Source organism: Lepidochelys olivacea (assembly GCF_965140295.1).
Source record: "Lepidochelys olivacea isolate rLepOli2 genome assembly, chromosome: 5".
In the NCBI taxonomy this organism is placed as follows: Eukaryota; Metazoa; Chordata; order Testudines; family Cheloniidae; genus Lepidochelys; species Lepidochelys olivacea.
In genome coordinates this window covers 120,265,940-120,280,996 of record NC_140415.1, presented here as the reverse complement: position 1 = coordinate 120,280,996, position 15,057 = coordinate 120,265,940, and the positions used below count along the sequence as shown (strand labels likewise).

Here is a 15,057-nt window from a genome sequence, read left to right as displayed (position 1 = left end):
ATTAAATCATCCCAGCCAGGGCTTTGTCAAGCCTGACCTTAAAAACTTCTAGGGAAGGAGATTCCACCACCTCCCTAGGTAACCCATTCCAGTGTTTCACCACCCTCCTAGTGAAAAAGTTTTTCCTAATATCCAACCTAAACCTCCCCCACTGCAACTTGAGACCATTACTCCTCGTTCTGTCATCTGCTACCACTGAGAACAGTCTAGATCCATCCTCTTTGGAACCCCCTTTCAGGTAGTTGAAAGCAGCTATCAAATCCCCCCTCATTCTTCTTTTCCGCATACTGAATATAAAAAAAGAGGAGCTAACAGCCATACCAAATTGAATACCATGTATGTTCCTGAAACACTTTGATCTACACCATTGCATCACGCATTATATATCTGGCATTACACAGTCACTGAATTAACAGTCATTTTTCAAACATATTAAAAATTGGTTTTAGAAATGACAGAAAGGGACAGATCACAGGCCTTTTAGGAAATGTGAATTTGTTATCATTCACTCTATCTATTGCATAGTCATTTGTAGAAAAGTTGCAATTGTTGCTCATCTATGTTATGCTAATGTAGACTGCTAGGATTAAAGGACATTATAATGAACATTTTCTGAGTCCAGGTTATTCTAAATATAAGTCAGTGGTATGAGCATTTTAGTTTTGTAAAATGTTTGTGTGACAGTGCTTAGGAAAATTCTTGAACTGACGGCCATGGCTATTGAGGGCATATCTTTGGGTTTGGTCCAAAGCCTAATGAAGTTAATGGAAAGAGTCCTGGTGACTTCAGAGGGCTTTGGATTGGGCTGTTTACTTGCAGAAGAAGAAGATCATGGACAACACCACTGTAAGCATCCCTCTGTTGCTTTGTCAATGGCTCTCACCGCTATCTTGGATGGACCATCTCTGCAGTGATAGTTTTCCATAGCTCGTTGAATGTCTGGTGAGACGTCTAGAAAGGCTTTGATTAGTATCAATTGTGCTGATGGCATCTTGATTAGCAAAAAGAAAAGGAGTACTTGTGGCACCTTAGAGACTAACCAATTTATTTGAGCATAAGCTTTCGTGAGCTAGTTTTGCGAATACAGACTAACACGGCTGCTACTCTGAAACCTATCTTGATTAGTGTCATTTATGCAAATGGGTCTGGTGAAGTGGGTATTTGTCTATTGTGAAATGAATGTACAGTACTATGCGAAATACAAGTTGCAGTGTTCTCAGATGATTTGGCAGGTACACGGGTTTTACAGACATACCTTGATAACAATGTTTAATGGATCTGGCCAAAACTGCATTGCCACCTAGCTCCCCTCACCGCCCTCAAAAGATCTGTTTTATTATCATGACTGACAGGTCTCAAATGCACATTCACAGAGTTCATGGAAACAACACTCCAACCCTCCCAACACTCCAACCCAAACAACACTCCACACTCCAACCCTCCCCCCGGTAGCCTGCTAACAATGACTTATCTGGGACCCATGAAGCCTCACCCAGTGTAAGGCTCTACCCCTGAGGCCCAATTGGTGGAGTCCCAGAGTAGTTGACTGGCACTGCTTAAACCAGCAGCAGGAACAGGCAGCTGTCTGAACAAGTGGGCTCGCCTCACCCCACACTTCCTGGTCTTGCTGCTCGATTTCCTGGCATCCAGACCCGGCTTGACTTGTGATTCCTGACCTCCAGTTTGTCGCCTGCCTCTGACCCCCTGATATCCTGAGCTGTCCTGTCTCTGGTTCCCAACTTGTGGTTCTGATCTCCAGTTTGTCTCTTGCTTTTGATCTTCCGAGCTCCTGACTCTTGACTCCTGTCTCATGACTGTGGACTCTGCCTCCAACTACTAGGCCTGGCTGCTCATGACCCTGTTGTGACATTCAATGTTATATGAGACCACATTTTTATTGGAAGTTACATAGGACCCAGTCCTGCAGGGTGCTGAGCAACTAATGGAGCTGCTGAGCACTCAAGCCAATTAAAAATGAATTAGGCAGCAGCATGATGCCTTGTGGGATCTATCCTGCTTTGGGATGATCTGGTTGAAAATGTTACATTCAGCATTTTACAAAATTGCGGAAAATCATACTATAAACTCATAGGGCCCCGATCCTGCAAACACGTAAAAACTTGGGTAGATTCATGCACACATGAAGTAGTTCTATTTAGGATTGGTTGTAACAATGAAAATTTTCCACAAAAAAAAATGTGAACAAAAATAAAAGTTTTTGTATTTCTTAAAAAGTCGCTTTTTCATTGCAAACCACACAAACCTAGCTCTATTTCCATTGAGTTAAATGGGGCTGAACACATGAGTAAACTTACTGCAAGAAAAACTCAGGGTAATTCAATTACAGCTTTCACCAAAGAGATAACATCTCCTGTGCAAGATGATTCACACCACCAGATAGTATAGCCATAGGACTTGATCCAGTTCCCACTCAACTCAATGGCTAATGTCCCACTGGCTGCAGTAGTGCAGGTAGGGCTGATGAGAGGGAGGACAATTGTACCAGGCCCCAAGCTCAGGGAGGCCCTCTAAACATCTGTAACTGAGGTGAAATGGGAGGGGTGGGGCCTTAGTGAATGTCATGTACCAGAGCCCCAAATTTCTCTCAAAGGCCCTGGGACCAGTGTGACCAATCAGAACTCAAATTACCAAGCAATCACCAGGATATGAGACTCTGTAAAGCTCTGAAGAGCTAAGTGCTCTCCTATGACACAGATCTGTGAACAATCAGCTGGTGCAGAAGTTTTTGTGTAGAAAGGGGATACAATAGATGTTACACTTATGTTGATTGGTGATATTTTCCTCCTCTTTTTTAAAATATCTATTCCGTCTTTAAATTTGAAAGTAGTAGTGGATAGTGAATATTTCCAGTGTTAGGGCCTGATCCTGAGAGGGGTGGAGTACCCCCTGCAAGGTGCTCAGCACCCTCCACACTCTCTCCCAAGTGGGAGGTGAAGGTGCTCCATTGTTACTGGGGGCTCTCAGCCCTTCACAGGATTGGGCCCTCAGTGTTTGCAGTCATAGGAAAACAGCATATGTGGACAACAAGAATACCACTCTGTTTTTATGAAGTGTTGATATTCTGGTTACTATTTATTACAATTTCATTTCAATACAGGCTATGTACAGGTAATGATGCACACAGGCATCGGAAATCAATAGGATGATACAAAGCTGAAAAAGAATTACAAAATTATGTAATATTTAACTAAACTGTCTGACTGCCAAAGACTGGATGGAACAATCAAACTATAAAATAATCACCAATGTTGTAACTTTATTGGTAAGTCAATTTTCCAGGTTTAGTAGTTCCCAGAGTTTATTCAGTCAAACCTAACACTGGGAAAACTTTCTTTTTTTCTTGAAACGGAGCACCTAGCTTCCACTGAAGACTTGGTAGCAACTACCTAACATTTAAGGTTGTGTTTATATTTTCTAGAGGTACAATGAAATCAAAGATTAGCTCCTGGGATATGTAGGTAGACCTAGCCTAGAGCGCCTCCCCAGCAGATCTGCAGCTCTCAAACTAAGGAGGCTGAAGCAGCTGCTCAGGAGGAAGGGACCCAATGTCAAGAGCCTTCCAACCATTCTGGGAAACTTTACAGAGCCAGACTGAACCTGATTATGCAGTACAAGTCCGATCCTGCTCTCATACTATTCCATGGTAATACTCCCATTGGCTTCAATCATGCAGGACGGACCCCCATTTCTGTGTGGATAGCTCCTGAGACAGGAGTCAGTGGGCTTTCCCTACATGGACAGCCAGAAGGTCAGACCTGAGGTGCTATGCAGATCACTCACTCGCTCCCTCCCCAGTAACTTCCTGGTCACTATCAGTCCTTGCCTCAGAACCTTTTCTCAGCATGCCTTTCGGGGGGCAGGGCATCCTTTACATCTGGCAGAGCTAAGGACCGGCAGCCCTACATTGGTTGTTTTGTAAATAGCTGCTCCCTTCCTTCCAGCTATCCCAGTACGCTTGCCTCCTATGTTTTCCCTTTCTTCTCCCTGAGCAACTGGCCCGAACTGACACCCCTGGCATGAGCTTTGATCCCTAGGTTTAAAACAAACAATCAAATGCACTTTTTCTCCTCGGAGTTATAAATCAATTCAAAACAGCTGTGTGAGTTTGGTTGGCTTGAAAGCCCTGAGCAGCAAAATGCTTTGTAAAGCCACAAGGCTCGAGAAGAAGGAGTATCAGTGCAGGCTGTTCCATAAGTGTATCAAGGGGTTGGTGTTTTTTTTACATATTAAGTTTTGACACTGAATTAAAGCATAGGAATCCATTTGCTGTATTTATGAGTTCTGAAAAACAAAATGTCTTCACCCCTGAATTTTAAAAAGAATTTGGTTTCTTGTGTGTTTTTGCATTGGGTGCTTCATGATGCACCAGTTGTTGGCTTAGAGACTGATCCTAGAGGTGCTGAGCACCCCTAATTTTAGTTTACTTAAATGGGAGTAAGGAAGAGGCACACTTTCTGCGGATCAGATGCATATTTTACATTCAATCTGTGATGGATTAACCCTTCCTGTCACCCTGGGAATAGATGAAAAATGGGGCCTGCCCCAGCCAATTCTACCTAAGGGCAAAAAGAAAGGCCTTGCCCCGGCCCAGAAAGGCATACGGATGCTGCTGAATCTGGCAAAGAGATAGAAAGTATACACAAAAATACACTGACTGGAGTGGAACACAATGAAACCGACACAATGAAAATAGAAAAAATGATGAAGCCGTGTATCCCTTTTGTTTCACTTAGTGGATGGATGTTGCCCCTATTTATGCTTGCTCCAGGTTTTGGCCCACCTGGACAGTACATTAAAGGCTAGATTTTCAAAGAGCTCAGTTCCCATTCAGGCCCCTAAATCAAGTGGCCAGGTTTTCCAAAACCTTCAGCAGCTCCCAGTGTTCTCAATGGGGCAATGTGGGGATTGGTTTTCCGAGGAATTCCTGGGCGCTAAGCACTTTAGAAAATCTTGAGTGAAATCTTGGCCCCATTGAAGAAAACAGGAGTCTTGCCATTGGCTTCAGTGAGGCCAGTATTTCACAGCTGGTTATAATAGTACAGTCCTGCAGCCTTTAAATTCCACAGGTCTTGCAAGAGATATTCTGCCTAACAAGGCATATGCTGTTGAATAACATTTGAATTCCTACAAGGAGATTCTCCTTTCCTAAATGACAGGTGGGGTTTTAAAGCACCAGGAGTGTTGCGATGAATTCTGGATGTGTATTTAAACTTCCCCAAATCTTGGGGGAGTTCAGATCTAAGGGGTGGGGTAGTGTTATCTGAGCCCATCTCTAATGAATGTCACTGTGTTGCATCATATGACTCTGGTCTTACAAACAGATGCATCAGTGTAGACCCTTACACTTGTATGGAACATCCCTGAAGTCAATGGGACTCTATGCAAGCATAAAGGTCTGTGAGTGCATCTGACAGCAGAATCAGGCCAATACCCATAACCTTCAGAGCTTGCTCCTCAGTGTGTTACCTTCTGTGCATTTAAAAACAAAGGGAGCTAGAATCCACTTGGCTGGTAAAGGAAATGTAGTTCTGTCTCCTCTGCATTCTACGGGGCTGACAGACTCAGGGTAACCTCAGGCATCACTAGAAAAAACATTGCCTCTGAATATCATAAATAAATCCTGGACTGGATTTTTGCACTCGTTGAAAATGGATGCAGAATGCAAGAGCATCCTGGTGTCATAATCCCATGGGAAAGACAAGTAACAAACATCAACACAACATATATCTGTCCCCATGGGAACTCCATGTACAGTGTCTGCAGATTAGAATCAGATTAGAAATATGAGGCATGTGACAAAAACCCCACGCAGGGAGTTGAGACAATACTTTCTAAAAAAAAGTCCTATTACATTTGATAGAAAACCCTTCTTTTAAAGCACTGATATTAGCAACTTGAAAACCCCTTTACAGCTGGGAGGACAAAGCTGGATCATTTCAGGCCAATGGTTTCTATCAACACGATGTGGCTCAAGCTTAGTAACATGGCATGGAGGCGACTTCAATGATTACTGAAGGTGCTCAACCCTAACAAATGGTGCTCAGTACCTCATAAAATCCGACCCCTAATGAGGCATGGTTATGACCATTTTGAAAACGAGACCTAAAGTGACTTAATTACTGATCATAATTTATCTATTTATTTTGATTGTTAGTTATTATTTGTGATTAAAATGTCCATAGGAGCATCGCTGTGAATAATGACAGAACAAGGAGTAATGGTCTCAAATTGCAGCGGGGGAGGTTTAGGTTGGATATTAGGAAAAGCTGTTTCACTAGGAGGGTGGTGAAGCACTGGAATGGGTTACCTAGGGAGGTAGTGGAATCTCCTTCCTTAGAGGTTTTTAAGGTCAGGCTTGACAAAGCCCTGGCTGGGATAATTTAGTTGGGGATTGGTCCTGCTTTGAGCAGGGGGTTGGACTTAGACTCCTGAGGTCTCTTCCATCCCTAATCTTCTATGATTCTATGATGCGTCACACACATGGAAAATACAAAGCCCATGCTCCAAGGAGTGACCATCTCAACCAGAGTGATGATTTATATCACCGTCTCAATTAGGCTGATGATGTAGGGACAGATTCTGCCACCCCGACATTGAGTAGTCCCTTATTCTATGAGTAGTCAGCTAGAAATCACTGGGGCTGTTCACAAACTAAGGTGTCACTCAACATGAGTAAGTGTCAGAAACTGGTCCTTAATGTAATAAGCCAAATTAGACTGCTCAAAACAAAGGCGTGGGATGAGGGAAGGAGAAGAAATTACATTAACAAACAAAAACAAAAATCACCAAGGGAAAGGGAAAAGTGCCGTTGGGACAACATCATATTTCTATAAAACTCAGATCAGTTGTATGGATCCAGTCCTGAGCAGGACTCAGCACTGTCACCACTGAAGTCAGCTCCGAGCGAAGGGCGCTCAGCACTTGCTAGGATTAGGCTACACATTGTGTTTTTGTTTCCTTTGTTTGCTTTCTAGACAATGATGAGGTGAAAATGCAATTACACTTGAGCAGAGACTAGAAAATTAATAGAGAATTATGGCTGCTGAAAAGGTTTCCTGGTTTTCTGTTAAAGAAACTGCATGGTTTTTTTTTGTAATGTAAACTGTGTGGATAAAAATGCTGCAAACAAACAAAATAAAATAAAATAAAGCAACACTTCAGACTATATAATGAACACAGTTGATTTGTGCATCACTTTTACATTACTTCAGAAAAAAATAATACCCATCAGTGCAGAAGTTACAATAAATGCTACAATAAAAATTAGATTTTATAAATCTTAAAAATCTGTCTTGAGTGCTTTATCACCTGATCTCTACAAAGACATTTGCCTATGCTCTGCTTGTCTTGTGTGTAAACAGAGGGCTTTAATCTCCAGGATTATCAGTTTGGCACTTTTCATGGACACTAAGGGCTTGAACCAAAGCTTACCAAAGTCAGTGGAAAGGGTCACAGTCAGTCCAATGGGTTTTGGATCAGACCCTAGAGACACTTTTTTTTTAAATGGCCAATTTATCCCTGATTTAACTCTATTCCGTTAATTAAAAGTAATACTGAACATGGGAAAAGGAAAGATTCTCAAGTAGAGAGATTTCAGAGAAGGTTTGTCCATATTCCTTTGGTTTCAAATTCCTATTTGTGCTTATGTTAAATGACCTATAAATACTCTTTAAACTTAACATGTAAAATCCTGGACCCATTGACTTCAATGGAGCCAGGATTCCATCCATAATCTTCACTATTTTTAACATTCAATTTTTTAAAATTGTGAGTAACTTTCACTGCCATAAAAATCTGCTTTCATTAATGAAAAAGCAAAACCCTGAGGTCTCACAGTATGAATGGAATATAGTTCATGACTCAGAGTTGCTTGATTGCATATTATATCTTTGTCATACCATTTGCCATTAGAATTTATTGCCTAGCCTTATGAGAGACCTTTCTAATATGTTTCAAATGTGTGGTTTGGCAGACAGCATTTAAACCTAAGCAAAAAAAACATTCAACCTCTTCTTCATACATATTTGCAGAACTGTCCTAATCGGTGTTCTGCATGGGCTACTTATTTGCTACCAAACACAATGCAAAGGGTTGTTTACATTGTAGGCTCTACAGTTCAGGACTCAGTTATCTGAGAGGTTGCCTTTCTGCTGCTGGGCCTGATCTCAAGTGGTGCTAAGCACCTCTTGCACTATATTGAACATCCTCAACTACCACTGATGGGGGCTGAAGGCACTCAGAATGCCATATTCTGCACCATGGGAGTCAGTTGGATTTTAGCTATTGACTTTAATGGGAGCAGGATCTGGCTTTCAGCACCATCCAGGAGATGCTCAGCACCTTGCAAGATCAGGCCCTATATTCTGTTATGGTGATTAAGATCTCTTGAGCTATTCTTGGAGACAATCCCTGGAGTGTCTTTGTCCAGGGCTGGAAGTTGAACATATTCAGTTGAGGGTCTCTCTCTGTGGGACTCATTTACTCTGACAAAAGCTCGAGTTTTGCAAATACGAGTCCCTGAACTACACACCACAGCAGCAAGACCTATGGTGTATTAATATTAACTGACTGTACTTGACTGAGACTAACCTGCATTTGTTTTATTTGTTTGAATAGCACCCAGATGCCACAGCAATGGGCAATCTGTGAAAAATCAGTACATAAATGTGTAAATAAAATAAACAATGTTACGTTTAGTGCACCAGAGAGAAGCAGAGAATGCCCATGCTGGGAAATCTTCAGAAACCTCCCTTTGGCAATCTCCTTTGAGCTGGTTGTCTGTAACAATTTGAGAGCAGTTTCCAAATGGATGGACCCTCAGGATGCCTGAGGTTTCCTTTCATTTTCCAAATAATTGCACAGACATAATGAGGAGTTGTTCAGCTTTCAATCTCTCAGTGGAAAATTCCAGAGCAGTTTCTGCAGAATATTCCCAGGGTCCTGTTAGCCAGGGATGGCTTCTTTTTACACTGGTAGGTCAATAAGTCTGTCTGGTGCAAATTATGGTTTATTAAAAATAACTAAAGCAAGAACTGTTATTAAGACTTCCAACAGGGCAAGACTTTTTAGAGCGGTTGTTGAGCATTTTGTTATGGAAATCAAGGCTTTGTCTGTGAAATGCTAACAAATTATTTTATGCTTCAGCAAACATTTTTTTCTAAAAGTTTAACCCTTAGATTGGCTGTATAGATTACATGTATATATATATGTATATATATATATATATATATATATATGTATATATATATATATATATATATTATATCTATACTATCTCATATGGTAATATACACGTTAGAATATGTGTAATCTGTAGTACGTTTATGTAATTTGTATTATATATGTGTGTGCAGTCTGCAGGTTCTGAAGGGTTAACCACTATGCTTTCACATCAGTCAGGTCATGGTTCCAGTATTATGCATCTGTGATCAGTGAACTAGTTAACAAAACATACCGCATGGTTGTGGAAAAATCATGCCAACCATATTTCTCTAGTCTCCCCCACCTTAAAAATGGCTTTCATAATACTGAATAAAATATCATTATTCAAGATCCATAGATAAACATCTGGAGTTTTTGAAAAGGTATGTGAGGATGACACTTCATAGAATATCAGGGTTGGAAGGGACCTCAGGAGGTCATCTAGTCCAACCTCCTGCTCAAAGCAGGACCAATCCCCAATTTTTGCCCCAGATCCCAAATGGCCCCCTCAAAGACTGAACTCACAACCTGGGTTTAGCAGGCCAATGCTCAAACCGCTGAGCTATCCCTCCCCCGCAAAGAGCCTGATCCAGCTTCTGTTACAGCCAATAGGAGTCTGTTGACTTCAGTGGGAGTTGGATCAGGCCCTAAATCTCCAAGTGATTATATGTATATATATATATAATCTCCCAAATCCAGTTACCCCTGCTGCTAAGTCTCTGCAATGATTTTATCAATATCTTGTTATAAAGTACAGCTGTAAGTGCCACACATATTAGAAAGACTTTGGTGGATTCATTAACAAATAAGAATGAAGCAAAATAGCCAAACACTTGTACCTTTGATATGACTGCTGGTAGATTTGCCTTCAAAAATTCTCTCTATCCTAGTCCCCTTCCTCGACTCAGGAGGCTTGCAGGGTAATAGCCTACAATGTTGCTCTTTGATTTCCTAAAACAAGGTCATGTAAAATCTAATAAGAGCGGAAAACTGAAGTCAGTTTTTGCCTGCCTGAAGACTGATTGAACTGAAAAGCTTTTCTAAAAGCTTAACATCAGACAGCCAACTAATTCAACTGCATGTTGGCTTCTATCAATTCCTTCAGAAATAAAGGAAGTGACACTATTCCTAAAATCCACTCATCCATATTGCATGTTATTTTACACAGGGAGCTCCAGACTTTTGATTCTTGCCTTGATTTTAGCTGACAGTCAATGCCTTCATCTTGCCAACTTGTCCAAGAGCTGGGGTCTTGGGAGAGAGGGTGTCTAGACAAAATATTCAGCACTGACATTTTTTAAAAAAATCAAAATTGATTTTCACAAAGAAGAAGGAGTTCTTAGCCTTAAACATGCTTATTTACTTACAGAAAGTATTTCAGGCACAAAAGGTTTGAGCATCAGTCACATACCAGGTTACATTTGTAATAGTATGAGGAGTGTTCCATGCAGTGCAATCAGCTACTTTTCCCTATTAAGAGCTGAAAGACGTAGAGTCTGTAAAAATACATAGAGATATATAAAATGTGCATCATTCAAACTATAGTCTCATGGTCCGAGCTGACTCTAGTAGGGTTTATATAACAACAATATCTGTCGTAAGGGCTATTCTCGTTGTAGGAACAGACAATTATACTGTCTTTTGGAGCCACAAAAATGTTGTCCTCTGTGTCAGGGCAGGCAACACTGTCCCAGGGAGGAGAACTCTTCTTTTCCAAGGCACTGTAAGTGGGACCCTCTCCCACTAGCACGTTCCCTGGCATCTCCGTGGAGCAGGTCTCCAGGTATCTCAGCATCTCCTCCTGGTCCACCCTTTTGATCAGGCTCTTGCATTCTCCCGTGGTGGTGGTGCAGATGGACACAGAGTCCTCTCCCTTCGGCACTTTCCTGTCCTTCAGGTATGCCTTCTTGGCTAGCTCATCGCAGCTGCTTTTGCCCGATTCCAGATCCGAGGGCGTTCTCAGCAGCTCCACCACTTCCTTGTCTTTCGCCTTCTTGCTGCAGGGTCGCTTGTTGTCAGGCCATTTGGTGCAGCCATCTGTTTTCCTCGTTAGTGCAATGGCAGCGATGCCCGGCAAGCAAATAGCAGGTCCTATTGCCAGGAGGGGGATGTCTCCCAGGGTCTCCCCTTTCATCCCAGATACGGTAAACATGAAGCCAAAAACAAGGAAGACGCTGACCAAAGCCACCACTAGTCCCGTCCTAGGGTTAATGTCGTCTGGTCTCATGGCTCCTCACACCATGCAGATCATCCGACCGCTCTCCTTCAAAGGCAGTGCAAAGCTGATGAGGCTTATGAGCCTGCCTTTGAGAGCTTTCCTCTGGAGGGATTTGCTGCAATAAACACACAATTAAAAAGTTTCCATAAAAAACCAAAAGCAGATCCTGTTTCTCTCGCCACCGTCTTCCCGGGAGAAATGGGTCAATGGGGAAATCCCATGCAGTCCCCCTAAAAATATCCCAGCGCTTCTGCCAGGCAGGGCTGGCTGGCTTCCCCCGAGTGAGGATGCTGCACCAGGCTAAAAGGGCTCGTTGTAATCTTACCCGGACAGTCCCGTGGGCCTCTGAGGCTCTTTTTTGGATCCTAGGCCAGATCAACCAAGAGGAGATGCATTAAGAGCAATTGTAGTGCATAAAAAACCGAAGCAGTGAGTTATAGGGCATATGTGCGTGCATGCCAGAGACAGAGGGGGATGGACTTAGATCCTGGAAAGAGACAGAGACTCCAGGCTTCTAGTGTTACAGCCGATGAAAGAAAAGCCCAGGAACGGGCTAAGGACTGGGAGAAATGGGTCAGGAAATAGAAGTCTCCCAGGAGCTTCCATCACATGGGTATGGGAGGGTGCTTACTAGCCCCTCAGGGGAGTTCATAAATCAGCGGAGTTGTACCGCAATGAGCAGGTGCTCATCGGCAAGGAAAACACTGCGAATTCCTCCCAAAGCTTTGCTTTTCCAAAGGAGGGAAGCAGGGCTGTCCGCGGGTGCCACGATCCCGTTGCGAGAGAGATGATCGCTGCCCTTTCCGAGCCAACGCACCCACAATGGGGCAGCGGACGGGCATGTGACCTTTGCAGCCTGCTAGCCGCGCGGCGCCCTGGGCACCCTGAGCTCGCGCTCCTGTGTCCCTGCAAGTTCCCACCGGGAGGGTGTTCCTGCAAATTCCCACTGTGTGTGTGTGTCCCTGCAAATTCCCACTGTGTGTGTGTGTGTGTGTCCCCCTGCCAATTCCCACTGTGTGTGTGTGTGTGTGTGTCCCTGCAAATTCCCACTGGGGGGGGGGGTGTCCCTGCAAATTCCCACTGTGTGTGTGTGTGTCCCTGCCAATTCCCACTGTGTGTGTGTGTGTGTGTCCCTGCAAATTCCCACTGGGGGGGGTGTGTCCCTGCAAATGCCCACTGGGTTCTGTGTGTGTCCCTGCAAATTCCCACTGGAGGGGGGAATCCCTGCAAATTTCCAGTGGGTTGTGTGTTTGTGTGTCTCTGCAAATTCCCACTGGTGCTGGGGGGGGGGGGTCCTGCAAGTTCCCACTAGAGGGGTGTGTGTGTGGGTGAGACCCTGCAAATTCCCACTAGAGTCTGGGAGCTTTGCTTGAGTAGGATTCCCCCCTCCCCCAGCCTGTTTGATTAAGTGCAGCTCAAGATCCGAGATTCCCCCCTAAGCTGGTTAGTTTTCAAACCAATGAGCAGCGAGCGACGGCAGGAGCCAAGGGGTCGCTCAGCTGCCCTCCACGTGTCCCCCTCGCCCCCACCCAGAGGTTAGGTGCTGCCCGCCCGCGGGCTCAGGGGGGTGGCAAACGCGCCGGAGGGAGGGAGCGGGAGACGAAGGACAGCCCGCCCCGCACGCCTCGCTCCCCGGGAAGCGCTGCCTCGTGGCACTGCTGGGGTGGGAGCCCCAGCTCAGCGACCCGAAATGCAGCCGGGGAATCCCGCCTGCCCAGCCAGCGGGGCGGCCCGGGGCGCTGCCCGGCCCCCGCCGCCGCGAGACCAGCTCAGCGGCAGGGCAGCGGCGCGGGGCGCAGCCCCGGAGCCCCAGAGCAGGTGTGTCAGTGACGAGGCGCGCGCCTGCCCGTCCCCCCCCGCGGCCCCGCGCGCCTTGCGCGTGCAGGGCTCACCTCCGCCAGGTGCCCCGGCCATGGCAGAGACTGAGGTCTGGTGCAGCGCTCAGCGCAGGCTGCCTGCGGGGGGAACTGGGGGGGGGGGACGAAGGTATGCGCTGAGGGGGGAGTTGGGGCTGTACCCCCCACCACCCCCCGAATTCCATCCTCAGTCTCCTCTGTAGCATGAACCCCCCCCACAAAGAAAATGGGGGAGGGGCATTTGCTTCAGCCCTGTGCCAAGGGGTATGAGAGAGGCAAGGGGGATGCGCTGGTATCTTCCCTTGGACCAATTTGATGGAGAGAGAGAGAGAGAGGGAGAAGCTTTCCAGCCCCACAGAGCTCTTCAGCTCTGCCCCCTCTCCCCTCCAGCACAGACAATGGAGGCTCTAGTCCCAGAGGCACCCTTAGTCGCTTTCCCTGGGGGCGTCCCGCCTGCCTGTGGGGGGCTGGCTCCTGCCTGCTTTGGTGGGTGGCTCAGGACTCTGCAAAACACAGCCAAGTGGGGCCAGGGGAGCTACCAGTACAATAGGCAGTGATCCCAATGAGCTCCTGATACAGCCTGGCTGTGGGATCCCCCCTCCCTCCGTGCTGACCCACTTCTGTCAAGGGAGCCCCCTGAGGAATTCATGGGACTGGGGGGGTCCAACCGGGCAGTCTTTACTTGGGTACAACGGCCTGGGACCTCCGTGGCCTTTAATGCACTGGCTTTGGCAACAGTTGTGCCTCCTTATGCTGCTAGAACTAGATTGGCATTAATATTGTTCGATCATGCTGCGAGGCCAGCCTGACTTTGCTGCATAGATGCACCATCTCAGCTTCCAGGCTGGTGCCACAATGGCTGGGCATATCTCCCTCCCACCACCCCCATGGCTGAGTGAACCTCCTTCCCTGAAAACGCCTGGTGTGATTTTGCAAAAGCACACAGCACTGACTGAACGCTGATCCCATGACAGTCAGTGGGAGTCTTGCCGTGGACTTCAATGGGAGCAGATACTGGGTCAAGGCTGAAGGCTTTTGAAAAGCCCACCCAGCGGTATGATTATTTGTCGCTCGCTCTCCCCCACCCTCACTTGCTCATTTTCACCAGGCTGGGGAGAGTCCCTTTTCAACTGGGTGTTCCAGTTGAAAACCAGACACCTGGCAACTCTAGGTGGATGAGACAAACAAGAAGGTGGGGGTGGGGAGGACAGGACAAGATAAAACAAGATAAAAGGCTGTTTTGGCCCACACAAGCTTATGGCTGCTGTGCTTAGCCAGGCTGTAGTAGGAACCGCAACTCACCACCTGCCCAGCCATTATCAGATGGCAGTCTTCTCTATGTACTGTGACATAGGGCCATAAAGAAAGTAGTACTTGGTAAGAAATGACTTGGAGTTTGTCTGGCGTGCAAAGGGCAGCATGGGAGAAAGCATGAAAGTGCTTGTAAGAAATGTGGACAAATGCGAGATTGGGCTAGTATCACTGGCAGAGCAAAGGTTGGCAGTGCTAAGCTAATAGGATAGATAGCTCAGGCCTAAACTGTGGCTGTCTTTGAAGGCTAGGACGAGAAGGTTGTGTATGATGCATTAGAAGAGGGGGACTCAGTGGAAAGACTTGAAGAGGGATTAACATAGCAAGGGTGGAAGATGATAGTGGCAGCAGCATTTTGAATTGAATTGACAGGGGCAGATTTTCAGATATCGAGGTCAGGCAGGAAGATATCAATGTATTCAAAGCGTAAGATGATTAGGACTTACACAG

At 45.5% G+C, this 15,057-nt stretch overlaps 1 protein-coding gene across 1 annotated transcript; it reads right to left on the bottom strand.

The window, feature by feature from the left end:
* Positions 1–10,641: 10,641 nt before the first annotated feature.
* Positions 10,642–11,828, bottom strand: TMEM215 (transmembrane protein 215). Its single transcript, XM_084629613.1, has one exon. The coding sequence runs from the start codon at positions 11,447–11,449 to the stop codon at positions 10,757–10,759; it is 693 nt and encodes a 230-aa protein (XP_084485739.1). The 5' UTR covers positions 11,450–11,828; the 3' UTR covers positions 10,642–10,756.
* Between the last annotated feature and the right edge of the window lie 3,229 nt (positions 11,829–15,057).